The sequence below is a fragment of the Amyelois transitella genome, chromosome 11, assembly GCF_032362555.1.
Source record: "Amyelois transitella isolate CPQ chromosome 11, ilAmyTran1.1, whole genome shotgun sequence".
Taxonomy (NCBI): Eukaryota; Metazoa; Arthropoda; class Insecta; order Lepidoptera; family Pyralidae; genus Amyelois; species Amyelois transitella.
The window spans coordinates 9,936,314-9,964,134 of NC_083514.1; the positions used below are offsets into that span (position 1 = coordinate 9,936,314).

Genomic DNA, 27,821 nt, shown 5'->3' on the forward strand with positions numbered 1-27,821 from the left:
GATTTTCAGTAATTTCAAATAAATTATTCGTCCCTGACATTTTACCATACCCTATAAAAAGCACGTCTCAACAAATTAGCAGCTTAGCCGTTATTCGTTATCGCTCACGCATACCCATCACTAGTGAGGTCAACCAAGAGCAGTCCCGCGCGCCCGCCCAGCCCCCCCTCCGGCCGTATATAAGCCGGCTCCCACACGCGCGCCGCGTCTTACGTTACAACGCAGCCGTGTAGCTCTACGCTCCTGTGATAACAAAACCACGCGCAGCAAATTGTGAAAGTGTTGCTTGTAAACGCGATTTCACGAGTGAGAGTATTTTGCCGCGCTGACGGCCAGACGAACATCAACTTCGCAACAGTTAAGTGGGAGAGGATTATCTCGTGAATTTGAGAGAGGAGAGGGTTCAATGGAAGCGAGGTTCGTGACCTGCCGGAGTTTCCAGCAGATCAAGCCGCCCGAAAAGAGCCTCGCGTCGCCGCCGACGGTGAAGGGGCTCTTGTCACGTTTCGGGAGCCAAGCCCAAGCACTGTTCGCGCCGAAGAAACCCCGTTTCGGATCCTCAGTGGCTATTCACAAACTCCGCGAGACCAAGTGGTTTAAACATGATGAACAGAACATATTGTGCGCTGTCCTCGAGTCAGGATTCGTACTTGAAGTCAGAGCGGAGGACCCATTGCCGCCAGACTCTACACTGTCACCAGACTATCATATGTACGCAATTGCCATGTGGAAGAAGGGTAAAGGTAAGTGTATCTACAACATTATTTTTTAAATTCAACCAGCCTTGTAAATCGAAAGTTATCGAAATGTATTTAGGGCGACGAGACGTGCGCTACGCTAGGGAGTTGGAACAATATTAAAGTTGGCTTGGCACGATTGGTCACGGCCGCGCGTAAAGCCGACGCCTGCAGAATAGAATTTGTACATAATTCATTGTGTCGCGTCCACACGCCCCTCGTAATTACATCAACGGATTCTGATTGCCGACCTTCAACGATGTCCTGTTGGTCTTATTCTTGCTGCATAGAGCATTAATTTCGTATGACATGATAAACAACAAAAATTACTTGATTTCCTTGACACAAAAAGATCAAGTCATGACATGAAAGTTCCTTATCTTATCGCATTACCCCACCGAAGTACAAAGCATCAATTCTAACATAAACCAAATTTGTCAACAGAAAAAACAAAGAACCCGGAACAGATAGAAGTGTACACCGTTCAACAGAAAGGTGTAAGGAAACGAGTCGTCAAGACTACACTGGGTGCCTTTTGGAAAAAGGATTCTGTGATTCGTATCAACAATGTTGACGACAAACAGGAGACACCCAACAATGAAAAAGACATCAGAGCGAAGGTAATTATATGAAAAGGTTAAAGTGGCAAAGATAGAAAGGTTCCAATTCCTTAAAGTCCCCAAAAATTTTCGTAACACTGTCCGTGAAATTTTTGTTATAAAGTTGTTATAACAACGTCCCACAGCTTAGTTACATCAAACTATTAAATCATTTTGCAATCAATTAATTGCATTATAATGAGATTTTTACAAATGAAATATCAAAGCTCGAGTACGTTTCATTTGTTTACAATTTAACAACCTTCAACTTCGACGATAGCCTTTGAAATGACGACAGAAATGTCTAGTCACGAGATTTGTTTCCTAACCTTTTGCAACTTCGCGTCATCAGATGCAATTACAAATAACACAGCTTAACCTAATTAGATTCATAAACAATCCTTGTCGAAGTGTGTTCAAATACATTATGTCCTATTAAATTTACTCGTACATTGTGGACGACCTCAATTCATGTAAATTAGTCATTCCTATTAAGTAACAGATGCGTTACAGTATCAAGATTGAGTTTTAACGGTTCATTGACTTTCAAGTCTACTATTTACAGACAATCCAATTTAAAACTAACCATTGCGTTCTAAAATCTCATCAACTTGTAACTGAGCTGTTTTAGTGCATGAATGAATTCAGACCTTTGATGGTATATCATTTTTGTCTATCGAACTTGCAAGTTCTTTCTTCAAATTTTCTTCAAATGCGTAGGCTTGCGTCAGAATTGGAAACCTCTCATTTCAGATAGCGAAAGTCTCGTGGGGCTTTCGTTCCTTGGCCACTGTGACGTCACAGTGAACAGTGGAACGGCTACTAAGGAGCTTCTACTGATTGCAGCTGGATATGGCAACTAAGTCAAGGTTCGAGAGGAACTGGCATAATACACTGCATTTCGTCCACTGGTGTCGCTATGGAGAAACGCCGCAAGAAGCTCGCATGAGACAGGTAAATTTTTCAAAATTAGTTCCTAAATTTCTTTTTCTTTTTCAACGAATATTCTAAAACCAGTGTTAGTTACACGGTTGATTTATGTTAACTATAGTTTTGTCAAAGACGCAGTACAAACCAATCAGGAATTATATATATATTATTCCTTTTTATTTAACTGAGATACAATTACTAAATTTGTTGTCTTGTTCAAGATAAAATGTTCACTTTAATTATCAACCGAGTGGCTGAGCTGTCATATTTTTTATCGAGAACTAATTACAAAAAGAATCAATACCGTTCGAGTCTAGTGCATCGACGTACAATATAATTTCGTTGCTTTTCCCGTTCAAAATTATTTCACGGAACATATACATAAATTCAATTGGGATATTTTTCATAATCAAATACATCCAAATCATCGATATCATTAAGTCATTGATTTTATCTGGAAGGAAATCTTCTAGAGGTTTTCAAAAGCATGCTACATTTCAATTGTTTAAAAATCAAAGCTGTCCTTACAACGCTTGATGTCACCTTCTACTCTCTCCATGTGCGAGATGTAATGGCAGTTTTCTTGTGTTGTACGATTAAAACCGCTTATGTGAATGTCAACGCATTATGGTAATTCCGATGGGGCTCGTGATACATTGAAAACTTGGTTCTGCGGAGGCGGCGGCGGTCATACATCAAGGGAGCAATGCATGAAGGGATCGACGAATAAAAAAAAGAGATCGCAAAAAGTAGCAATTTTGTTACAGATCAGCTTAACGACGTCGAAAACACCCATGATTATCATCTTTTGATGGTAATCGTTGAGGCGCTTTGGACACTTTCAGCTGGCATCAATAACACCGGTGAGGTTTTGAATTTTACTCAATGGTTTGAGATACCGGATTTCGATGTGCCCCTATTGTATGTGTAAACCTTAAAACAGTAATAACATGTCTAATACAAATAAGGTGTGTATTTTAGAGAATTCAGAAAAAAAAAATACAACAAAGAACCAGAACGCCCCATCATATTAATAAATATTGTTTTAATGAAATAATGCGATGCAACCAATTTCATTGATTACATGTCCTACGCGATTGGAACAAAAATTTTACGCTTGATCTGCCTTCAGCTGTTTAAAAGACACGCGATATTGAAAATTAATATCAGCTCGGGAATTTTAATCGACAATTATCTAGAAAACGCGATGATTACTATATGTGACTGACATGTGAATTAAGAATTATGATTGTCTGACGCGGAAACAGATAAACATGTTCATTAATCCGTTAAATACATATTTATTTCTATTAACAAGATTTTATTATTATTTCATGTTTTATTTATTGAAAACAAATCAAACTCATTACATTGAAAAGCTTGATTCAGTTAAATTTCGATTTTAGGAGAACAAATTTTTTTCATCGTGTAAATTTATGTAATGGCGTCTGCACTTGTATCAATAATGAAGTCATTCTAATTAATATTCTACTTCAACAATTGCTATTATTCTATACAACAAGACACCGAGTCAAACGGAAAGAAAAAATACATTAAAAATATACAATAGGAACTCTATGTATAAAAATATAAGGCATTAATGAAAAACCATTGGAAAACGGAATTAAAGATTTGATAATCGTTGTAAATTGGTAAATTTTATAAAGATCATATAGAAAATGAAGCAATAACCAGTCAAAGACAAATAAATAATTGAGGCTATCACGATAAGCGTTGCTTCGCAATAGGATAATTTACTATTAAACGGTTGTTAAACAATTGATAACATGTTACAACAAGCAATGTCATGCTGTTAATAAAATAAAGCGTAATTTCTTATTTTTAGCTTCACTTTTAAGAAGATAAAAAAAAATAACTTTAAGCTCAAAAAGAACATAAAAATTGTTTTATACTGCATAATCCGAATTTCCTGACACAAGTTTGCGTTATTATAACATTAAAATACAAAAAAGTTTCGTAAAACAAAATTCTCAATTTTTTTTTTAAATAAACAGATATACAAATAGCTTTGAAAATCAAATACATTAAGACTTTCTTCTTTTTTACCAGTGGGTAATATATCTGTATAATATTATGTGCATATAATCCGACTGATAAATTTTAAATGGTCGCCGAGAGCTCTTTTTAAAACAAAAGGAATGTATCCTGTAAGCAAACTGTTATGTAAATTATTATATGTTTATTATATTTTATGTTATTAACTTTCCTTGAAACTTATCTATGTATTGTGTAGTATTTAGATTTTGTAATGGTGATTGGTTTTAGCAAGATATGTGTTACAATAGTGAATATTATGACTAAGTCATTATTTTAGATTAGAAACAATAATTTGAACGCGTGTACAGTTTTGACAATATTTGACTAATTTTAGTCACGAAAACTTAATCCATTTATTTCTAAATAATATATTAGTTAAATATTATTTAAAGTAAAAATTCGTTTTCTAAATTAAAGTATACATTTATTTATAGATAATATATGTATATTTTTATGTATAATCATCAAATGAAATTGCACAACTGATAGTCCAATTTCATTGTTTCAGATAAGCGAGTCTCTCAAGTGGGGTAACATCGGCATGAACATGGGCGTTATGCTCGTAAGCCAAAACCAAGGCAGGGAAAAGGCGAAGTCCGTCTGAGTACAACTGGCCAGCGGCAGCGCTGGCAAACAAAACTGCTACACCTGTTTCTGGCCGACTAGGCCCAAGAACATCGACAACGTCTAATTTGAATTTTGAATTACAAACGTTATTTTGACAGCGGAAAGGATATTCCTTTTTTGAATTTCAATTCGATTCTCATATTTTTTTTTTCCTTTTTGTCTTATTACTTTTGTGACAGTATTCTCTTCGCATCTTTCTGATTGGCTCCGCTTATTGAATCGCTCTTTTCCGATATTAAATTGCAAAATTTTGTATCCAAAACATTCCTGATAAGATAAAAGACGCCCCTAGGCTTGTACTTTAAATCTTTGATATAAAGCTCTAATCTATTGATATTACAATGTTTATCATACTTTAATCTTAACATAAGCGATAATAATTAAGAGGATTTTTTATGGTCTGAGAGTGACAACCCTAGTCTTACGAGTATTTCTTTAATATTTTTTTTCTGAATAAGAAGACTGTTTTGATTTTCTATGAAAATTATTGTTGTATAAATGAGAACGACTAGACTGCGAAAAATACAATATTGACAACAGGATGTTTTCTACGAAAATTGTTCTGTCTTTATTCAGAGTAAAAACATCACCTTTCGTGGTCGGTATATAGAAGTTTTTAAAAGTATTGAAACGTTGTTTAATTAATGTATTTTTAACTTATGAAGCATACTGTTTGCGACCTAATGTTATGACAATCAAATATTGACTGTTGTGAGAGTATTTTACTCTTAAGTTAATGTTCTATTTATAATGAAGCATTTTTTTTTATAAATAAATGATTAATTGACAATTTTTCGACTATTATTATTCACCTTTACCAATCTATGGTGATCTTACGGCGAGGGAAACATCTTATGGAAATCTGGATGTGAATATCCAGATTTACTTCCAAGGGAATTTCCCACCATGATTAAATCTGGGAAAACAACAACCTTCTCGGGTTACTAGAGGCACAGAGGTCAGAAAGAAGTTGCTCCAAGTAACCATCTAACTTCTCAATTCCTGGAAGTTACAGGCGGGGACCCCAGACATAATGAGGAGGAGGATGAGGATTTAAGCTTCAGAAATGTAGAAAAAAATACATACATACAGAAAACCATGCAGGGGTAGGCAGAGACTAGATACACCTTTCCACTTGCCACGATCTCTGCATACTTCTTTCGCTTCATCCACATTCATAACTCTCTGCATGCTAGCTCGGCGGTTTCGGGTACTCTTGACCTGACCTTTTGCCAGGACGTCTTTAATTGATCAATATTGAAAAAATAACGTAAGAGTATCGGCGGATACATACATATGGTCACGTCTATATCCCTTGCGGGGTAGACAGAGCCAACAGTCTTGAAAAGACTGAATGGCCACGTTCAGTTATTTGGCTTAATGATAGAATTGAGATTCAAATAGCTACAGGTTGCTAGCCCATCGCCTAAAAAAGAATCCCAAGTTTGTAAGCCTATCCCTTAGTCGTCTTTTACGACATCCATGGGAAAGAGATGGAGCGGTCCTATTCTTTTTTGTATTGGTGCCGGGAACCACACGGCACAACATCGGGGGATCCTCTATTAATGCAATTTACACGCCAAATTACCAATCTCTACAAGCGGTTTGGACCTTTTGTGTGTATGTTTATTTGTCAGTCACTGTCTTGAATACATATAGAGATATTGCCTTGTTATTCCCTATGTAAGGATCAATAACCGGACGAATAAAACAAATCTTGTTACGGATGCGGAATCGAATACCAATCGGATGAGTAATCGATACTTAAATATGGTATAAGTACGTACGACAATGTACTCGTGACCGCAATCCGAGAATCACTAGAGATTTTATTGTGTAAATATTTTGGAGTCTGGAACTGAACAGCCAAATTTTTAAATGTCTCAGTCTATACCCGAATGATTTTTGATTTTTTAAGCTTTTTAATAAATAATGTCTAAATGTAAATCAAAATAATTTTGTGTTTTTTTTGTTAATCTAATATAATATTTTAAATGCGAAAGTCTGTCTGTCTGTATATTTATATGTGACCATATGTATGTATGAAAATCCACTTACCTTAGTCTACCAGCAAATTCGGCACACGGTAAGGTTAAAAACTAATAGAAGCTTGTATATTCCTGCTAATGCGCTGTCACTTACCTGTAAAAAAGAAAAAAAATACATATTGCAGGTAGTTTACAACGGCTATAAAACCAACGTGCGAAGAAACAGTATCGTAAGAAAGAGGGAATTGAAAACAAATGTCTGTCTCTTTTATTTGGCCTAATTGGAAGGAGACGGGGATAAAAAAGGTCATTCAATAGCATTTCTTTCCATTTACAAAATACCGTCCGTCATGTTCACAAGAAAACTATTGAAATATAGACAAAACTTGTATACTTCTATCTTGCTCTCACCTATATTTCTGTCTCTATCCCTTTCCGAATAATAAATTTGGGATTCTTCATTTAGGCGATGGGCTAGCAACCTGACACTGTTTGAATCTCAATACCATCACAAAGCCATACAGATGAACGTGGCCTTTTAGTCTTTTCAAGACTGTTATCTGTGTCTACCCCGTAAGGGATAAAGTCGTGATTATTTGTATGTATCCCTTTCCGAGTGGTTCCAAAAATATACGCGTGGGTTTTGGTTTGTTAAATGTAATATTTAACAAACCATTTGTTAGTACTACGTAATTCCCGCGTTAATAAAAATCAACGGGACTTTTCGCTTTACTACTCCACTTTAACGGCCTTTGTGGCGCAGCGGTAGAACGCTTGTCTGTGACACCGGAGGTCCCGGGGTCGAATCCTGGCCGGGGCATGATGAGAAAAGAACTTTTCCTGATTGGCCTGGGTCTTGGATGTTTATCTATATAAGTATTTATTATTAAATATAGTATCGTTGGGTTAATATCTCATAACACAAGTCTCGAACTCACTTCGAGGCTAACTCGATCTGTGTAATTTGTCCTTGATATATTTATCGGAAGAAAAAGAAGACGGACAAAGCTTACCGACATTGCTCAGGAAGTAGCCCAAAGAAAGTGGCGGGCCATAAACATATATATATATGCCGCACCTAGGGTTGAAAAAAGCGGGAAATTTTCCGGTTTTTTTCAAATTCCCTCGTTTTTATACAAGTTTTTTACGAAAATTTCTAGAAGAATGCAATATTTCATGTTTTTTATCAATAAAACGGAAAAATATGAAAGAAACGGAAAAATACGATAGGAAAAGTATTGATTTCCTTACAATATGCATCATTGTTTTAAAAATTGGTAATTATACATAGAATATATATATATAGTTTTCCAATCGTTTTTTTCTTATTTTTCGAAACAAACGACGAAAATCTCAATAAAACCGTTTTTTGCCCAAGGTTTTATTCTGATATATTTCAATGTAACAAACCAATAAAACGGTAAAAAACGAAAAAACGTTTCTTTCACCGAAAAAAACAATTTGTTTCTTTCGGAATTTTCAACGTTAGCCGCACCACAGACGACCGCTGGGGCAAAGTGGTACTGGAGTGGAGACCCAGAACTGGTCTACGAAATGTGGGTAAACCACTTATCAGATGGACGCGCGATCTGGTCAAGATTGCTGGAAGGAGGTGGATGAGAAAAACACAAAACCGTGGAGAATGGCGCGCATTACTAGAGGCCTACATCCAGCAGTGGATGAATATGGGCTGAAGAATAAATAAATAAATATATAAATATATACGGGACAAATTACACAGATTGAGTTAGCCTCGAAGTAAGTTCGAAACTTGTGTTACGAGATACTAACTCAACGATACTATATTTTATAATATAATACTTATATAGATAAACATCCAAGACCTAGGACAATCAGAAAAAATCTTTACTCATCATGCCCTGGCCAGGATTCGAACCCGGGACCTCCGGTGTCACAGACAAGCGTACTACCGCTGAGCCACAGAGGCCGTCAAGAAGAGAAGAAGAAGAAGAAGTATTCCACACGTACCTCTCTCAACAAGCCGAACAACATATCGGTAGACAGCGACCTCTCGTGGGCCTCGTCCATAATGACCGCGCAGTAGTGGTCGAGGTCGGGCTCCCGGAGACCTTCCCGCAACAGGATCCCATCGGTCATGTACTTTATGACGGTGTTGGGTGAAGTGCAGTCTTCGAAACGAATCGCGTAGCCGACTTCGTCACCTGAGAATGGAAAAGAAAAAAAATAATAATAATGATGATATGACTTGTGGTTACGGCACCAATATAAAACAGAATAGGACCACTCCATCTCTTTCCCATGGATGTCGTAAAAGGCGACTAAGGGATAGGCTTACAAACTTGGGATTCTTTTTTAGGCGATGGGCTAGCAACCTGTCACTATTTGAATCTCAATTCTATCATAAAGCCAAACAGCTGAACGTGGTCTGTCAGTCTATTCGAGACTGTTGGTTCTGGCTACCCCGCACGGGGTATAGACGAGACTATATGTATTTAGCAGACATGCCAATGAGGGCGCTAGTTTCGCGTTTCATATAGACATATGTAATATTTTTAACCGCCTTCCGGAAATAAAAGTGGTTCTCATTTAGCTCCGGTGGGCTTTGCGAAAAATTTTCAGGTGGCGCTACATTCGCGTGGGCGAAATTGCGAAACTAGTGAAATTATTTGAAAACTTGAATTAGAGGGTGCAACTGTAGTCGAATTTTTAAACAAAATAGCATAAAATGATTCAATCTGGATACAATGAAGCTATTTCATACAAATCTAAGTTTATATTTTTTATTGTTAATGTCACCGGACATAAACAAGAACCATAAGTTTATATACCTAGGTTCAAAGTTAACATAGCATATTGAGTAGGTCTGAGAATCGGCCAACATTTATTTTTCATACCCGTTAGTGATAAGGATTGTCCACCGTTAACATTTTTTTGAACTAGAAATTACTTAAAAATTATTTATATGGCAAAACAACGTTTGCCGGGACAGCTAGTATACCTATATATATCTACCTATATAATACTAGTTCTACATTCATTCATTTTTTTAATGTAGACAATGTGCATTCGTCCATGATTTAGATTTAAGAGATCTATATTTGTATATTGACGTCCGATGAAAATGCTGCAGTGTAGTTTGTTCCGCCGCTTCTTCTACACATGCGCTTCGGAAGCGGTAGTAGTTATAATAAGATTTAAGTGATGTGACGTCAATAAGTGATACCTTGTATCCAATTTTGAAAATAAATCTATATGTTACCCACCCAGCTTGGTGCGTCAGACACACGCTTGGCCACGGCCATGGCGGCTGTAGCCCTCCTCGTGGAGATACTGCGTCAGCTGAGTCGTTTTGTGTATGTATGTATGTATCACTTATTGACGTCACATCACTCAAATCTAATTATAACTACTACCACTTATACATATATATCTATCTATATATGCCACCCACCCAGCTTGGTGCCCATCTCGTCAGACACACGCTTGGCCACGGCCATGGCGGCTGTAGCCCTCCTCGTGGAGATACTGCGTCAGCTGGGTCGTTTTGTGTATGTATGTACCACTGATTGACGTCACATCACTTAAATCTAATTATAACTACTATCGCTTATACATATATATATATATATATATATATCTATAAATGCCACCCAGCTTGGTGCCCATCTCGTCAGACATACGCTTGGCCACGGCCATGGCGGCTGTAGCCCTCCTCGTGGAGATACTGCGTCAGCTGGGTCGTTTTGTGTATGTATGTACCACTGATTGACGTCACATCACTTAAATCTAATTATAACTACTACCGCTTATACATACATATATATATATCTATAAATGCCACCCACCCAGCTTGGTGCCCATCTCGTCAGACACACGCTTGGCCACGGCCATGGCGGCCACGCGGCGCGGCTGCGTGCACCCGATCATGCCGAGGCGGCTGTAGCCCTCCTCGTGCAGATACTGCGTCAGCTGAGTCGTTTTACCGCTACCCGTCTCACCTGAAATCCATACATATAATATAATAAAACTGTAAATGAACTTTGTCTGTACATTGAAGATATTAAGGATATCATAAAACTGTAACTGAACTTTGTACATTGAAGATATTCAAGAAAAAAAAAACTATACCTAAGGGGTATTTTTAGGGTCAATAGAAGCCAAAACAATAATAAATAATAAAAAAATTATGTCGTGCCGATGCCGTGTGGTTCCCGACACCAAAAGAAAAAGAATAGGACCACTCCATCTCGTTCCCATGGATGTCGTAAAAGACGACTAAGGGACAGGCTTATAAACTTGTTATTCTTCTTTTAGGCGATGGGCTAGCAATCTGTCACTATTTGAATCTCAATTTCATCATAAAGCCACACAGCTGAACGTGGTCTATCAGTCTCTTCAAGACTATTTCCTACGTTTACCCCGCAAGGGATATAGACGTGACAATATCTATGAATGTTTTCTATTCGCCAGTATATGACACTAATATAATTGAATCGAAGAAGCGACGTTGTTCAGCTATCGTCATCTTTACGATGATGATGTTGATGACTCACCGACGATGATGACGACGGAGTTCTCTCTGATGACCTGCATCAGCTGCTCCCTCACCGCGAACACGGGCAAGAAGCGACGTTGTTCACCTATCGTCATCTTTATGATGATGATGTTGATGACTCACCGACGATGATGACGACGGAGTTCTCTCTGATGACCTGCATCAGCTGCTCCCTCACCGCGAACACGGGCAAGAAGCGACGTTGTTCACCTATCGTCATCTTTATGATGATGATGTTGATGACTCACCGACGATGATGACGACGGAGTTCTCTCTGATGACCTGCATCAGCTGCTCCCTCACCGCGAACACGGGCAAGAAGCGACGTTGTTCACCTATCGTCATCTTTATGATGATGATGTTGATGACTCACCGACGATGATGACGACGGAGTTCTCTCTGATGACCTGCATCAGCTGCTCCCTCACCGCGAACACGGGCAAGAAGCGACGTTGTTCACCTATCGTCATCTTTATGATGATGATGTTGATGACTCACCGACGATGATGACGACGGAGTTCTCTCTGATGACCTGCATCAGCTGCTCCCTCACCGCGAACACGGGCAAGAAGCGACGTTGTTCAGATATCGTCATCTTTAAGATGATGATGTTAATGACTCACCGACGATGATGACGACGGAGTTCTCTCTGATGACCTGCATCAGCTGCTCCCTCACCGCGAACACGGGCAAGAAGCGACGTTGTTCACCTATCGTCATCTTTATGATGATGATGATGTTGATGACTCACCGACGATGATGACGACGGAGTTCTCTCTGATGACCTGCATCAGCTGCTCCCTCACCGCGAACACGGGCAAGAAGCGACGTTGTTCACCTATCGTCATCTTTATGATGATGATGATGTTGATGACTCACCGACGATGATGACGACGGAGTTCTCTCTGATGACCTGCATCAGCTGCTCCCTCACCGCGAACACGGGCAAGAAGCGACGTTGTTCACCTATCGTCATCTTTATGATGATGATGATGTTGATGACTCACCGACGATGATGACGACGGAGTTCTCTCTGATGACCTGCATCAGCTGCTCCCTCACCGCGAACACGGGCAAGAAGCGACGTTGTTCACCTATCGTCATCTTTATGATGATGATGATGTTGATGACTCACCGACGATGATGACGACGGAGTTCTCTCTGATGACCTGCATCAGCTGCTCCCTCACCGCGAACACGGGCAAGAAGCGACGTTGTTCACCTATCGTCATCTTTTTCACGAATTCCGATTTTGACTCTGGTTCCTTGCCATCTGAATTAAAAAAAAATTGTTCACAACACATAAGCATACAAGGATTTAGTGTCCAATTTAGGTTAAATCATTAAACATCGATTTCCCGATCCGATTCCACGGATTCTGATTGTAGCGAATCGATGTTCTGTTTTATTTTAAAGTTAATTGTTAACTAACAATATGTGCTTAACTTCAAAATAAAACACAAAAGACGCGTATAAATTAAAATGATAACAAACCTTGGTCTAAATGTTCAGCGTATTTGTAAGCGCCCTTAGTCGGCCCGTCCTCTAACTCCTCTTGCTCCTTTTGTATGCCCATGATGTTACCTGTAAAGAAACGGTATATATATACATATGGTCACGTCTATATCCCTTGCGGGGTAGACAGAGCCAACAGTCTCGAAAATTCTGAAACGTTCAGCTATTTGGCTTAATGACAGAATTGAGATTCAAATAGTGACAGGTTGCTAGCCCATCGCCTAAAAAAGAATCCCAAGTTTGTAAGACTATCCCTTAGTCGCCTTTTACGACATCCATGGGAAAGAGATGGAGTGGTCCTATTCTTTGTTGTGTTGGTGCCGGGAACCACACGGCACGGTAGATATAATGAACAAGTAAAATGTCCAACTTTAGTGTTACACAGCATGATCATGTAAAATGAGTCATTAACAGAGTTCTTGCTCTGTTCTCAAAAAACAAGACATTAAAACAAAAACAACGAAGTAGCTCAGAAAGTTATTATAAAACAAGCATATAATAAAACTAGCGACCCGCCCCGGCTTCGCAGGGATAGCATTTCATACATATATAAAATCTTGGATGTTTATCTATATGAGTATGTGTTTATTATAAAATATATCATCGTTGGGTTAGTATCACAGGTTAAGAACTCAGTTTGAGGCTAACTCAATCTGTGTAATCTGTCCCGTATATGTTTATTTATATATAATCGTATGTACCTCTTGAATCACTTTATTTATTAAACAAAAAACTGCATCAAAATCGTGTAGTTTTAATGATCTGAGTATACATACAGAGGGACATAAACGGGAAGTAAATTTGCTTTATACTTTGTAATATTCTTTTATACTTGAAAGATATTGCCAAAAATCGATATGGATCTATAAAAGACCAACAGAAGTCAAGAATGTTATTTTGTCTGTCTATCTGCATATTTTTACTCGCATATATTTTTATAAAACATACATTTAATAACGTCAGTCCCAAAGGTCTATTCTACATGTGGGCAAAATTTCGTCAATATCAGTCCAATAGTTTTTGAGTTAATTCGTAGCAAACAAACAAAGATACACAAATATTTTCTCTGTGGCATTGTGTGTACCGATTTTGGTGCCCTCCAATTTCCAATGTTTCTTCTGCGCCTTCTTCCTCTCCTTCTGTTCTCGGAATGCTTTCACCAGAGCAGAGCCTTTTCTAGCATTCACTGCCATATCACAAGTGGGATCTTTGACCTGTAAGTCATTAAAAACAAAATTTATCTTATCTATACTAATATTATAAAGCTGAAGTGTTTGTTTGTTTGTTTGAACGCGCTTATATCAGGAACTACTGGTTAGAATTGAAAAATTATTTTTGCGTTGAATAGACCATTTATCGAGGAAGGCTTTAGGCTATATAACATCACGCTGCAACTATTAGGAGCGAAGAAATAATGGAAAATGTGAAAAAAAAAAACGGGGAAAATTATTCATGTGCCGTGTGGTTCCCGGCACCAATAAAAAAAAAGAATAGGACCACTCCATCTCGTTCCCATGGATGTCGTAAAAGGCGACTAAGGGATAGGCTTATAAATTTGGGATTCTACATTTAGGCGATGGGCTAGCAACCCGTCACTATTTGAATCTCAATTCTATCATGGCTCTGTCTACCCCGTAAGGGATAAAGACGTGATCATATATATATATATATATATATATATATATATATATGTATATATATATATATATATTTATATATATATATATCTCCCTCTTCGGCTTCAATGATGCCCAAAATAACTATTCCACGCGGACGAAGTCGCGGGCACAGATTTTACTTAAAAATTATTGATATGGCAAAACAACGTTTGCCGGGATAGCTAGTATTATATAATAATGAATGTATAACTCTTTTTTGCACACAAAAAAGAAAGAATGAAGAACAATTTTGCGGAAATATTAAAACTAAAAATCCTACTAATATTATAAATGCGAAAGTTTGTGAGTATGTCTGGATGTCAGTATAGATGTTTGTTACTCTTTCACGCAAAAACTACTGAACCAATTACGTAACAAAATGATTGGTATGTAGGTAGCTGAATACCCAGAACAGAACTTTAGGCTACTTTTTATCCCGGAGTTCCCGCGGGAATGTAAAACTTACAGGTATAACAGGCTCCGGCTGTTTGGTGAAAACTATTCTCCCGTCGAGGAACGGAGGCACTATATTGTGCACTAAAAGATGTACCCTGTCCACGCTTTCCTGTAAAAAAAATAATATGTAGGTAGGTATTAAACAAGTTTGTTGAAGTTTTTGACGGCCTCTGTGGCGCAGCGGTAGTACGCTTGTCTGTGACACCGGAGGTCCCGGGTTCGAATCCCGGCCAGGGCATGATGAGACAAGAACTTTTACTGATTGGCCTGGGTCTTGGATGTTTATCTATACTATAAGTATTTATTATAAAAATATAGTATCGTTGAGTAAGTATCTCGTAACACAAGTCTCGAACTTACTTCGAGGCTAACTCAATCTGTATAGTTTGTCCCGTATATATTTATATTTACTTATTTGAAGTGCCGTGCGGTTCCAGGGACCAATATAAAACAGAATAGTATCACTACATCTCTTTCCCATGGATGTCGTAATAGGCGACTGAGGAATGGGCTTAAAAATTTGGGATTCTACTTTTAGGCGATGGGCTAACAACCTGTCACTATTAGAATCTCAATTCTATCAGTAAGCCAAAAAGCTGAACCTGGCCATTCAGTCTTTTCAAGACTGTTGGCTCTGTCTACCCCGCAAAGGATATAGACGTGATGATATGTACGTATGTATGTAGTCGTAACCTTGCCTTCAACCATAATGTTAAAAAGCAATCATTCCCGTTAAAAGAATTTCATTTACATAAAAAAAAATAAAACCTCACCTCATCCAAATCATTGTTAACATTGATAGAATGCACCACACCGCTGGTGAGCATTCTGTTCCGCTCCCACAGCTCGTTGTCCTTGTCTATCTGCTGTCTCTGAGCGGACACTTTTCTATTTTGCCGTTTAACAATTTGTTCCTCTTTGCGTGCTATGTATTCAGCGCTCGTGTCGGAGAATGGATCGGATTCGTCTGTTTCGCCTGTTGGTTAAAATTTTCACAAAGATCTAAATGTAGGAGGGATAGGCTTACAAACTCGGGATTCTTTTTATAGGCAATGGGCTAGCAACCTGTCACTATTTGGATCTCAATTCTATCATTAAGCCAAATAGCTGAACGTGGCCGATCAGTCTTTTCAAGACTATTGGCTCTGTCTACCCCACAAGGGATATAGACGTGACCATATGTATGTATGTATCTAAATATATACTATATTTGTAAATTGACGTCCGATGAAAATGCTGCAGTGTAGTTTGTTCCGCCACTTCTTCAACACATGCGCTTTGGAAGCGGTATTAGTTATAATTAGATTTAAGTGATGTGACGTCAATAAGTGATACCTTGTATCCAATTTTGAAAATAAACCTATTCTATTCTATACACATTACAGGGCTTATTAACTTGGGATTCTTCTTTTAGGCGACGAGCTGTTAACCTGTCACTTTATATTAAATCTCAATTCTATCAGAAAGCCAAACAGTTGAAAGTGGCCTATCAGTATTTTCAAGACTATTGACGCTGTCTACCCCGCAAGGGATATAGACGTGATTATATTTATGTGTATGTATGTGTGTATCACGCGGAAAGTTATTGCTCCGATTCGAATTTCTCATATCGTCTCATCGGGCGGCCGCCATTAAATTTCTTCTTTGATTTCTGTCGATTGTGTTGTGAAATTACACCCGGATATATCCGGGTCAAACCTCGGGCCTTTGAAATCACGATATCAATAAAGCGGGTCAGTTCTTTTTGTTTTACATTGGACGAAATCGCAGGCAATAGCTAGTAAACAAATAATGGTGATCGATTACCTTCACCCATATTGTACCAGGCCCTGTCCAGTTTCTTCTCAGCCTCCTGCCATTCCGGGTCGTCAATGTCCAGGCCACGCCTGGAACTGGCAAACCTGAAGAAATGGTTAACGGTTACGTAAAAATAAATTCATTCATTCATTCATATAATCACGTCTATATCCCTTGCGGGATGGACAGGGAGAGCATTCTTGTGAGAATGATAGGCCACATTCAAAGAATAGAGATTCTCAATAATGAGGCCTCCAATCAATTTCCTCCTTTTTCGAATGTTGTTGGTTAAATTTCTAAAAACAAATACTCTCCTGAAAACCGCATCAAAATCGGTTCAGCGAAACGCGAGATAATTAAGGACAAACATACATACATTCATGTCAAACTGAGAACCATTTTTTATTTTAAGGCGGTTAAATACTCACTTATGCGGTGTGGCTCTAGGAGTATTATCGTACGGTCTTCCTTTATAGTCTCTTAAGGGTTTCCTCTCGCTTCGTTCGGAGCGGTCGGAAGGGCCGGCTCCCCTGGGCACAGGAGTCGGGAAGTCCCAACTGGATCTGCGTATTTTTGGGTCCTCATCATCGTCATCCCAGGCCGTTCTGTCGGTCGGTTTGAGGGCTTTCAAACTGTAATATAAAGATTGTTGTTGGTAAACATGACGTGTCAAAAAAATATCAATGTATGTGTTTTACATACATACATAAAATCACGCCTCTTCCCCGGAAGGGTAAGCAGAGACTATTACTAGACTACTTATAGGGGGTATGTGTTTTAATATAATTAATGCTGTGTGGTTCCGGGAACTTTGGAATAGGACCACTCTATGTCTTTACCTCGTAAATTTTTAATCTCGTAAAAGGCGACTAAGAGAAAGGCTACTAAACTTGGTTTGGTATTCTTCTTGTATTTGAATCTCAAATCCATCAGTTCTCCATACAAGTGAATGTGGCTTTTCAGTTTTTTCAAAACTGTTTAAATATAAACATACATACATACATAAAACCACACCTCTTTCCCGGAGGGGTAGGCAGAGACTACATCTTTCCACTTGCCACTTTAAATATAAACTACATTATAAATATACATATTATTAAAAAATTATGTATACAGTATAAATATAGACGTAATCTAGAACTAGGAATGTGTGACAGTGACTATATGACAAAAAAACAAAAGCAACATGACTACAGAATTCATTCATACTTAGGTGTTCTTGGCTCATCCTTGAATCTCGGACCGTAGTAACTCCTCCTGGAACTATCCCCTCGTCGTTCACTGTCCCCCCTCCTGTCGCTATCCCTTCTCTCGCTACCCCGCTCATATCTATCTCTGTCCTTATTTCTTCTATCAGAATCGCGATCATGACGATCTCGTCTGTCCCTATCTCTCTTGTCGTCATCATATCTTCTATCTCTGTCACGTTCCCGCTTGTCATAACGGTTTCTGTGATAACGGTCATCTTCTTCATCCTTGGACCTTGACTTTTTCTCTTCTTGAGTTGAATTGTGCACTCCCTTCGCTTTAGTTTCTTTTTCCTTCCTGAAACAACAATCATTCTTATAAGTTTCAACAAATAAAAGAGCATACATGAAACCATTTTTGTATGTTATGGTTAGGATTTTACAATCAACATTTTAATTTAAATGACATCCTAAGTCCTGCTTTGGTAACTGCCACTGTGCTATTCTGTCAAATTGCATCTTAACATTTTTCTATTCGGTTTTTTGTTTTACCGTCATATTTATAATTAGAGAAAAAAGTTATAGGCTGACTCCATACATACATAAACTCACGCCTCTTTCCCGGAGGGGTAGGCAGAGACTACCTCTTTCCACTTGCCACGATCCCTGCATACTTCCTTTGCTTCATCCACATTCATAACTCTCTTCATGCAAGCTCGGCGGTTTACTCCATACCACACAGTATATACAATTTTCATTACCTACGATAAACAGAATCTTATAAGAGGCAAAAAAGAAATAAACAAATAAAACATAATTTACCTCTGTAACCTTTCCAGCATGCGTTCCCGCGCTTGCTCTGATATACCACCTGTATAAGTCGGTGTTTCCTCGTTATGTTTTCTATATTTACGTACTTTTGATTCGTTTTTATCATCGGCAAGATCATCTTCATTTGCGTCGTCTTGGAACGAAATAAGCCTGTTCTGCTTACGTTTTGCGGCTGCTAGTTTATCCAATCCTAGTAAGGAAGGCTTAGCAAACTGGAAGTCATCAGGTTTGTCTTTCTTTTTTAAAATTAAGCCTCCGGGAGCATCGCCCGAAGTGCCTTCCAAACGATGTACACTTTCGTCCCCATCTGCCATATTTACCACTTTATTTATACAGCGTATGATATCTTCAACATGTAGTGAATAACTTCTAATTACCCGTATGCTCAGAAATAAAATAGTTATTTTCTAATTACGATAAAAAACATTTCGCTAAGGCGCCAACTAACTAGCAATCAAACACAAGACGATTCAGTCTTTGACTTTAGACTTTTAGTGACAGCTATCATTTATGTCATGTGTATGTCATGTCCACTTATTTCAACGGCTTGACTTTGACGTGTTAATTTTTTTTTATGTGGCCACCGTCACGGCCATGCCGCGGGTAACACATAAATAATATTTATCTATATAATTTATAGGATTTCATACCTAAAAGGTAAGGACGGTTTTCCTCAATACCTATAAAAAATACAGTTAAATACAGTAAAAACCTTTAAACTATTTAAAGGAAACTGACTCACAACCCGAATTCTCACAACATAATCTCAACCTTGAACTGAACTAATAAGAAATGGGAACTCCAAAAATATATCTACTTTACAACACAAGTTTAATAATACTTTAAGATTGCCCCGCTACTGCTTTTTTTATTAAGTCATAATGTCTATTTTAATTTTTTATTTATTTAGTCGGCTGCCCCATTTCAAAACCTAGTAAGTATTTTCGACAAAATTTTATAGGAGAGCAAAAAAACATGTTTTGTGTTAGCCGTTGTGAACTACTAAGTATCTTACCAGAAATTAATATGCAGGACAAAGAGAGGTATCATACCATTCATTGTATAAGCGTTTTTCTTTTTAAAGTTTTATATTACATGTTTTATAAAAAAAAACATCTTGAGACAAAAACAAGAATTACATTCTAGACCATAAAAACTATATCAAAACCTAGTAACAGCCCAGGTTTTAGATGGTAAGGTTTTAGTGATAACCCGAATTTTGGGGTACATGTCTTTCGATTCGTGTCTTCCAGCATGAGACTCGATTTCGTGACAGATGGCATGAAGGTAGTTGTTGTGGTCTCGTCTACATGCTGCTTGGACTTCAGCAGACAGTTTGTTAATAGTCCTCATGTCTGCTCCCTGAGCTTTCTTCCGACGTCTCTCTTCAACAAGAGCAAGAGTACCTTCGGTCATCCAGTGTTGCCGCTTGTGGGCCTTTGATTGCGTTTTAGACTCTGTTGCTGCCTGCTGGATAAGTTGTTTGGCCTTTTCCCACATGACGTTTGGGTTTGGCGTACCGCGTTTTGTTTCTAGCCATTCCGTCCACTTATTCTCGATGGTGAAAGTGAATTTCTCTATATCTGTGACTTCAATCCTTTTTTGTTTACAAGGAGTTCTGGCAGATTTGAATTTTAATCGCATTTTCATGATCAAAAGTTCATGATCCGAGCCGCAGCAGGCACCGGGCATTGTGTGCGCATTGAGGACGGATGTGCGCCAACGCGATTGGATAAGGATGTAGTCTATCTGATTGCGATGTCCAGTAGGCGATGTCCAAGTATACAATCTACGAGGATGGTGCTGGAATAGATTGTTGGCCACTACCAGGTTATTTTCATCTGCGAACTGCTTAAATCTCTCACCTCTCTCATTTCTCATACCAAGTCCAAAATTCCCTACTGAGTCACTGTGTTGTCGGGCGTTAGCACCAATTTTTGCATTAAAATCACCCAAAATAATAAGTAGCTCTCTGTTGGGTATTTTTTCAATGGTAATCTGCAACTGAGTATAGAACCTCTCAATATCTTGCTCTGTAGATCGGCTAGTAGGGGCATATATTTGGACGATGTTCAAGTTGACAGGTAGAGCTTTGAGTTTCATAGAGATTATGCGATCGCTTACCGGTTCGTAACCAAGTACGCAAGCAAAACAAGGCTTTAGCTCCATTAGCTGCATATTTGGCTCCAACAGCTGCCCGACGCTTCGTAGGACCTGCAGGCAAGGCTCTTTTGGCCATCAACAAAGGTCTTCAAAGGTTTTCTCCATTAGCAGATCCCCTGATCCAAGGTTATGCGTTGGGTGGTTCCGGCTGGTGTATCTTTGTATACAACATTGGAGCTGATACCGAGGAGAGTGTGCTGTGGCAGCTTTTTGGCCCGTTTGGTGCCGTCCAAAGTGTTATTATAAGAGATTAAGAATTAAAAATATGGCGCCTGCCGGCAGCGGGGGAGAGAAGAGGTCGGGTCGAAAGTAGCGAACAGAGAATAGATATTTTAGAAACAAAAATATTGACGAAGTTCATTCTAAGTAAAAAGCCTCTTTATTATTCTAGTAACACAAGTCGTTTATGTCTTACTAATTAATTATTAATAATTCTTGTCCCTATTGGCCATTTCAGAACCTAGTATGTATATTTAACCATTTCAATAAACTAGTAAGTCTGTCCACTTACTAAGTTTTTGGAATGGTTTTGCGACTTACTATGTTTTGAAGTGGTTAATCGCATGAAGTTTGAGACACCTTGAAACTTTTTATTGAAGCGTGCTATCGATACAGGTGTTTTTGCAATATATTGAGCCTTACTAGGTAGGCCTCATTAGGCTAAAAAACGAAATTTACCTTTTTTGAAGACTTACTAGGTTTTGAAATGGGGCAGCCGTAGTGTATTGATATCTATGATTTTTAATCATACTGATTTTTTTTCCAGATTTTATAGACACTAAAGCAGCAGTGAAATGAAAAATTGAGCTAATTTACCAGAATAGGTTTAAAAAATGCAATATATTCATCTGCTTTCCACCAATTGCATGTTCATTACAGACGCCAATGCATTCAAGTCTGTACAGCCAAATCTCACTTGCTTTTATGTAGGCAATTTTGGATTTTATTAACAAAGCCATAAGGGTTTCGCAATATAATATTAATTGTTTCCCAAGCAGATTAAGCTGAAATTAGGGCAACTCCCTACACGAAGTTCATAAAATATTTTTGCTCCGCGTGAAATACAACTGAGGATTTACGGTTATTTACGTACTATGCCATTTCAAAAAACTTGGAAGGTTATTTAGGAAAATTGAATGAACAGCATTTTTCTTAGAAAGGAACTTTAAACAAGCCCTAACTACATATCATTTGATGTTACGAAGTTTGAACTTTAGAATAGGGCCACTCTATCTTCCCATGGATGTTGTAAAAGGCGACTAAGGGAAAGAAAGAGCAAATAAACTAGGTGTTCTTTCATATGATTTTTCTTTTAGGCAATGAACATGCAACTTGGTATACAATTTGAATCTCAATTTCATCATGACTGCTGATATCAATGAATAACCAGCTGAACGTGGCCTTTATATTAAAAAAATATGTTTTTAATATAATTAAATTTGGTTTGATTTTAATGTAATTCGGTAATATTTAGGTAATTTTTATAAAATGTACCTATTGTTTATGTTATGTACCAAAATTTCCAGCTTTTCTTTTATTTGTTAATGATTGTAATTCGTTTAACGTGCATAATAAATAAATACAAAAAAATGTTAATAAAATTTTTAACCTCGTTAGGCATCAACAGATTCTGTAGGTTATATAAAAAAAAATGAAAGAAAATTACTTAATAAATAAAGTTTTCATATACAATAAGTACCTACCTACCATGAAAAGCTAGACACACTTGGAAGAATTTACAAAAATCAAGCAAAAATTAAACAGAAGTACTTATACCTAATTTCTTAGAAAAAAGGAACATGTCCATAGTTATAATTAATGTCAGGCAATTAAACTAGTTGAAATAAACACCAAATTGCTCGTGCTAATAAATTACATGTTAAATCTTTTCATTTGGCCCATCAACTAAAATAGAACAGTATGTGATCAACTCTGGCTGGAAAGAGACGCGCGTGCCATTCAAAAAAATATACATCGGAAAATAGGCGGGAAAGTTTGTCTTTGGTTTTAAAATTTGTTCCAAATTTAAAAAAAGTGTTGAAGAATGTCGATTTTATAGCATTTGATGATAAATTTTCGAGTTTGTGTAAAGTGAGATGTGAGTTAAAATTACCACATTTTCAGTGGTTTAAAGTTGTGAATAGGTTAAAGTGTGTTTGTTTTTCTTTTTTCACAATGGCTGGAGAAGCAGAGAATGTGGCTGACAAAGAAATAGAAGGTGAAAAATGCAATATATGTAAAATATCGCCCATTTTTTAATGCGATTTTATGAATATAAATATAAAGGGAAAAAGGCGTGATTTTATGTATGTATGTAAATATAATGATTGATATCTATCGGTGATTATTAACCAATTATGTTCTAGAGATAGTGCTCATCAGTTGTTTATGCTGCAAACGTCTTTTCTTATGTTAAGGTTACGTTTTCTACTTTTTATAAAATGTCATCCGAAGAACCATATTATCGAATCGATTGGCACCTCATTCATCAAATTCGGGTCAGTAGCTGAAGCACTACAGTGGAAATATACACACATAGGTTGCTACACACTAAAACCTTTTGCCTTCACAATTCCCGGACAAATGAATGAAATAGGTAGCGAATATAAAAATTTGAAAAAAAGGTATAATATTGTGCTAACAAAGTCCAGTACGTTACTAAAGTATAATTTTTTAAATTAATATTCCTTATAAAAATAAATTACATTATCTTTGAAAGTAATCATGTGCGCATGTAAAAGTACATACCTACTAATTAAGAAAAACTGAAAGATAAATTTACAAATTCATCAAAATATAAAACTAACACTTATTTACAAAATATTCAAGTCCCGGCGGATCGGAGTCCCGAGGTGCACAGAAGGCTGGCAGCATATTTCTACAACTTAGTATTTTTATGCAATAAAAGTCTTTACGGTAACAGGTAGACGCTTAAAATTTTCACAGAATATTTACTGGTACATAATAGAAAAACAATATTTTGTGCTTAGTACTAAATTAATCAAGTAGCGAAGGTAAAACATAGAGTGTATTTTTTTTCGCGACAATAATTTGTATTAAGCAAAGGGAAACACCTTTATTCTGCATTGGCCATTCTGGGAGAGCTGCAAATTTTAACGATGTCCTTGCCTATAAAAGTTAGCGCTCTATTATTATTAGCTATCTATGGCAGCTTATGGAGGGCAAATTTTCTTCCGTTAAAATATAAACAAAATTACTTTTACGATGCAATGAAAAAATGCGAATTGTACCTACTACGTACTTACTAAGGAGTCAGCAGTCTACATAAATATTTACATATTTTAGCTTCACGCGAACTTTATTTATAAAGCAAATTATCTTATATTAAGATTTTTTTCATATTATCGGAACTTGTTTTGAAGTAAATTCAAAACAAAAATTATGATGTTATGAGTTATGACTGTTAGATAATCTTTGTGGTTTTGTATAAACATTAATCCGTTTGAAATTAAGTTAAATTAAATGAGTAAATGTTGTACAGTCATCATTATCCTCCTGACGCCTGTACCGGCTGCGTCCTTACACATAAAAAATATGTATATCCTTTGCGGGGTAGACAGAGCCAACAGTCTTGAAAAGATTGAAAGGCCACGTTCAGCTGTATAGCTTAATGATGGAATTGAGATTCAAATAACGACAGGTAGCTAGCCCATTGCTTACAAAGAGAATCCCAAGTTTGGTACGTAGGTAGCTGAAGACCCAAAATAACATATAGGCTACTTTTTATGCCGGAGTTCCCGCGAGGTCGCGGGCGGCCTCTAGTTTGGCATATTTAAGAGTGTATGTATGTAAACATCCAACGAACAAGAGAAACTTGGAATAATAACAGAATTTGCATATAAATATATATATATATATGTATATATATCAAATAAAGGATACTTATTTTTATAATAATAACACTTTAGGTCAGAAAATTAGCATCGCCTTTTACTTGGAGGTCTTCATTTGAATTGCTAATTGCAAGGGCTAATGAATGTAATTTGAATTATTATTCTGTAGCATAAATCAATTTTGTACCTAAAACTTTACCAAAGAAAGTTTTATAAGTTACTTACCTACGTCACATTTTATTATTTTCGACGACAAAAAAGAATGTTGGGACGTGTCTTGGTTTAAAAATAATTAAATTTTCAATGAAATGTAAGAAAATGATTTGTTATCCATTACAATAGGTTTAAGGCTGATTTAAGCTTAATATAAAACCTATGTCGCCACGAGAGAACAAAGAAATTACTAGGTACTTGCAACCTGTCACTATTTTAATTCAAATTCCATCATAAAGCAATACAGTTGGACGTGGCGTATTAGTCTTTTCAAGACAGTTGGCTCCGTCTACCCCGCAAGGGATATAGAAGTGACACTCTATGTATGTATGTATTCGCTGTTTTCCACGGAAATGAAGCGACACCACCAGTTGCAACATGGACATTTTTGGTCAACGAACGATGAACGCTTTTCGCAATGATGATCATGAGAATGGATAATGAGAAGTTATCTCATCATTCAAATTCCTTTACAAGTATACACAATTATTGGTGCCGTGTGGTTCCCGGCACCATTAGAAAAAAGAATAGGAACACTCCATCATTTTCCCATGGATGTCGTAAGACGCGACTAAGGGATAGGCTTATAAACTTAGGATTCTTCTTTTTGGCGACAGGCTAGCAACCTGTCACTATTTGAATCTCAATTCCATCATTAAGCCAAACAGCTGATCGTGGCTTATCAGTCCTTTAAGACTGTTGGCTCCGTCTACCCTGCAAGGGATACGAACGTGATTATATGTATGTATACACAATTACGTATCCCCATTTTGTTCTAAAGCGGGTAACGCTTTGAGCCATTTGTAAATAAACCGACATCAAAGGAGATGAGACAAAACGCTTCCACCTGACGGCGTTATGATTTTATTACGATGGAATTAATAGAATCAATCCTGATTTTCATAGTTTGGAAAGCACTCCAGGTAAAGGGTCAGGTCAAAAGTACCCGAAACCGCCGAGCCTGCATGAAGAGAGTTATGAATGTGGATGAAGCGGAGGAAATATGCAGAGATCGTGGCAAGTGGAAAGAGGTAGTCTCTGCCTACCCCTCCGGGAAAGAGACGTGATTTTATGTATGTATGTATGTATGGAAAGCACTCCTGAGCATTATTTTAGGAGACCTCAAAAATTTAAGGTGACGACAATTTGATGAAAGACTTCGCGTATAAACGTTTTTTATGTTATAAGTATATTGTATTGTTAAGATAGTGCCGTGTGGTTCCCGGCACTAATACAATCACCCAACAACCACTCATTCTCTTTCCCATGGATGTCGTAAAAGGCGATTGAGGGTTAGTCTTACAAACTTGGGATATAGACGTGACCATATGTATGTATGACAGGAATACTATTTTGAATCACTAGTAAGTATAACTAGCCACTTAATAGACTTTATACAATCAAAGCTCTACTTGCGTTTATTTATTGACTACCTTTAGCTCCAGGCTCTGTTCGCATCAAAAATAATTCATACATATCATCCGTACTCCAAGCTATATCGTAACTGCAAATGTTATAGATATATGATAAAAACTGGTTTTAACGTAAAAGACGGACGGACAAACAAACCCACTTTGACATTTATATAATCACGCCTATATACATTGCGGGGTAGACAGAGCAAACATTCTCGAAAATACTGTAGTTAATTTTAAATCTTAAAAATTTTCAGAAGCCAACAATATTAAATTTAAGTCTTATGAAAAATCATTGCGTTAGCTATAAATATATGTTGTTGTATATGTATTTATATAAATAAATGAAACGTCCGCCTTCTACAATCAAGTGTTAAAGTCATATATCAAAACAATAGCTCGGGCGACTTGCCAATACTATTAAAAACTAAGATATATGTAAGATATATATGTGTACGATCAATTTGCCGTGTGGTTTACAGTCCGACTTTAGAATGGGAACGTTTTATTTTTGTTCCTTCATTGCCCGTGGATGTCGTAATAGGCAACTAAAGGAATTAGTACTTCCACCTACATATAACAGCCTAATAATGGTGGTGTGGCGACATCTCTACGCCACTCGTCACAACATCCAATCTCACAACAACTGTCAATCATCGCGAAGAAATTGACGCGCTCAACCAATAGCAGCGAAGAATCTAAGACGCGATTTCAAAGATTTCATGGATTGGAGCTATATATACAATCTCCGACACAACACCGTCGGAGCCGCGGTTCCCAAGGCATAACACCTAGCCTGGCGGAAGATCTTCCCTTTGGTGGCGGTCGAGCCGAATCATCGCTCCCGCTACAGTGGAAAAGGATCACGGAGATCAGACTGGAATCACAATGAAAACTGTTACAATATGTAGGTATTACTTATATAAAAAAAAAATATTTAAAAAGTTTAAGGTCTGAAAAAAATAACTATTTGAACATATTTCGCTTGAATAAATTCTGATATTATATGATATTCTGAAATAGCATTTGATAGAAACAATAAAGAGCTATTCTAAATTAGTTTTTGAATCATAATATTTCACACACAGTTGTGAATTCAAGTTTAAATGTGCAGGTTTCTTCTCGATGTGTTCCCTCACCAAAGTCAAACAAACTACCTATGTGCAGAAGCTAAGCATTAGAACCAGTGTCACCCCACGGTCACATTTTTATTGGGGCATCTAACCTTTAGACCATCGGCGTTCTTCAACTTATCG

The 27,821-nt window shown here is 37.4% G+C and overlaps 3 protein-coding genes across 7 annotated transcripts in view; 2 read left to right on the top strand and 1 right to left on the bottom strand.

Annotated features, from left to right (window-relative positions):
- LOC106133288 (pre-mRNA-splicing factor ATP-dependent RNA helicase PRP16) overlaps window positions 1-19,388 on the bottom strand; it is a 93,175-nt gene extending 73,787 nt beyond the window's left edge. Inside the window, exons 1-11 of one of the 4 annotated variants that reach the window (XM_013332958.2) lie at window positions 18,912-19,388; window positions 18,112-18,447; window positions 17,331-17,534; window positions 16,912-17,006; window positions 15,879-16,081; window positions 15,116-15,214; window positions 14,076-14,205; window positions 12,971-13,060; window positions 12,612-12,749; window positions 10,767-10,919; window positions 8,929-9,122 (exon numbers count right to left, since the gene is read on the bottom strand). In XM_013332958.2, the coding sequence (XP_013188412.2) occupies window positions 8,929-9,122; window positions 10,767-10,919; window positions 12,612-12,749; window positions 12,971-13,060; window positions 14,076-14,205; window positions 15,116-15,214; window positions 15,879-16,081; window positions 16,912-17,006; window positions 17,331-17,534; window positions 18,112-18,447; window positions 18,912-19,234 (1,965 nt within the window). In that variant the 5' untranslated portion in view covers window positions 19,235-19,388. Of the gene's footprint in view, window positions 1-8,928; window positions 9,123-10,184; window positions 10,191-10,372; window positions 10,419-10,766; window positions 10,920-11,474; window positions 11,602-12,611; window positions 12,750-12,970; window positions 13,061-14,075; window positions 14,206-15,115; window positions 15,215-15,878; window positions 16,082-16,911; window positions 17,007-17,330; window positions 17,535-18,111; window positions 18,448-18,911 lie in introns of those variants that run through there. The other 3 variants (XM_060946557.1, XM_060946558.1, XM_060946559.1) reach the window with 3 other exon arrangements.
- LOC106133290 (uncharacterized) lies at window positions 194-5,741 on the top strand. 2 transcript variants are annotated; one of them, XR_001228561.2, is made up of 5 exons: window positions 194-743; window positions 1,182-1,357; window positions 2,183-2,290; window positions 3,034-3,129; window positions 4,833-5,741. XR_001228561.2 is itself a non-coding variant. In XM_013332963.2 (4 exons), the coding sequence occupies exons 1-4, from the start codon at window positions 407-409 to the stop codon at window positions 4,926-4,928; spliced, it is 717 nt and encodes a 238-aa protein (XP_013188417.2). In that variant the 5' UTR covers window positions 194-406; the 3' UTR covers window positions 4,929-5,741. The 2 variants fall into 2 exon arrangements, 1 of the variants encoding a protein (XP_013188417.2); XM_013332963.2 differs by lacking the exon at window positions 3,034-3,129.
- A 3,703-nt stretch (window positions 19,389-23,091) lies between the features above and the next one.
- LOC106133297 (adenylate cyclase type 2) overlaps window positions 23,092-27,821 on the top strand; it is a 171,552-nt gene continuing 166,822 nt past the window's right edge. The window contains exon 1 of the mRNA XM_060946552.1: window positions 23,092-23,301. Within this exon, the coding sequence (XP_060802535.1) occupies window positions 23,259-23,301 (43 nt within the window). The 5' untranslated portion in view covers window positions 23,092-23,258. The remainder of the gene's footprint in view (window positions 23,302-27,821) is intronic.

Excerpts from the sequence above, each read along its gene's own strand:
- LOC106133290 (XM_013332963.2), top strand. The coding sequence starts at position 407 with ATGGAAGCGAGGTTCGTGACCTGCCGGAGTTTCCAGCAGATCAAGCCG. Across the intron at positions 744-1,181 it reads CATGTGGAAGAAGGGTAAAG|AAAAAACAAAGAACCCGGAA; the intron begins GTAAGTGTATCT and ends ATTTGTCAACAG. Across the intron at positions 1,358-2,182 it reads AAAAAGACATCAGAGCGAAG|CTGGATATGGCAACTAAGTC; the intron begins GTAATTATATGA and ends TACTGATTGCAG.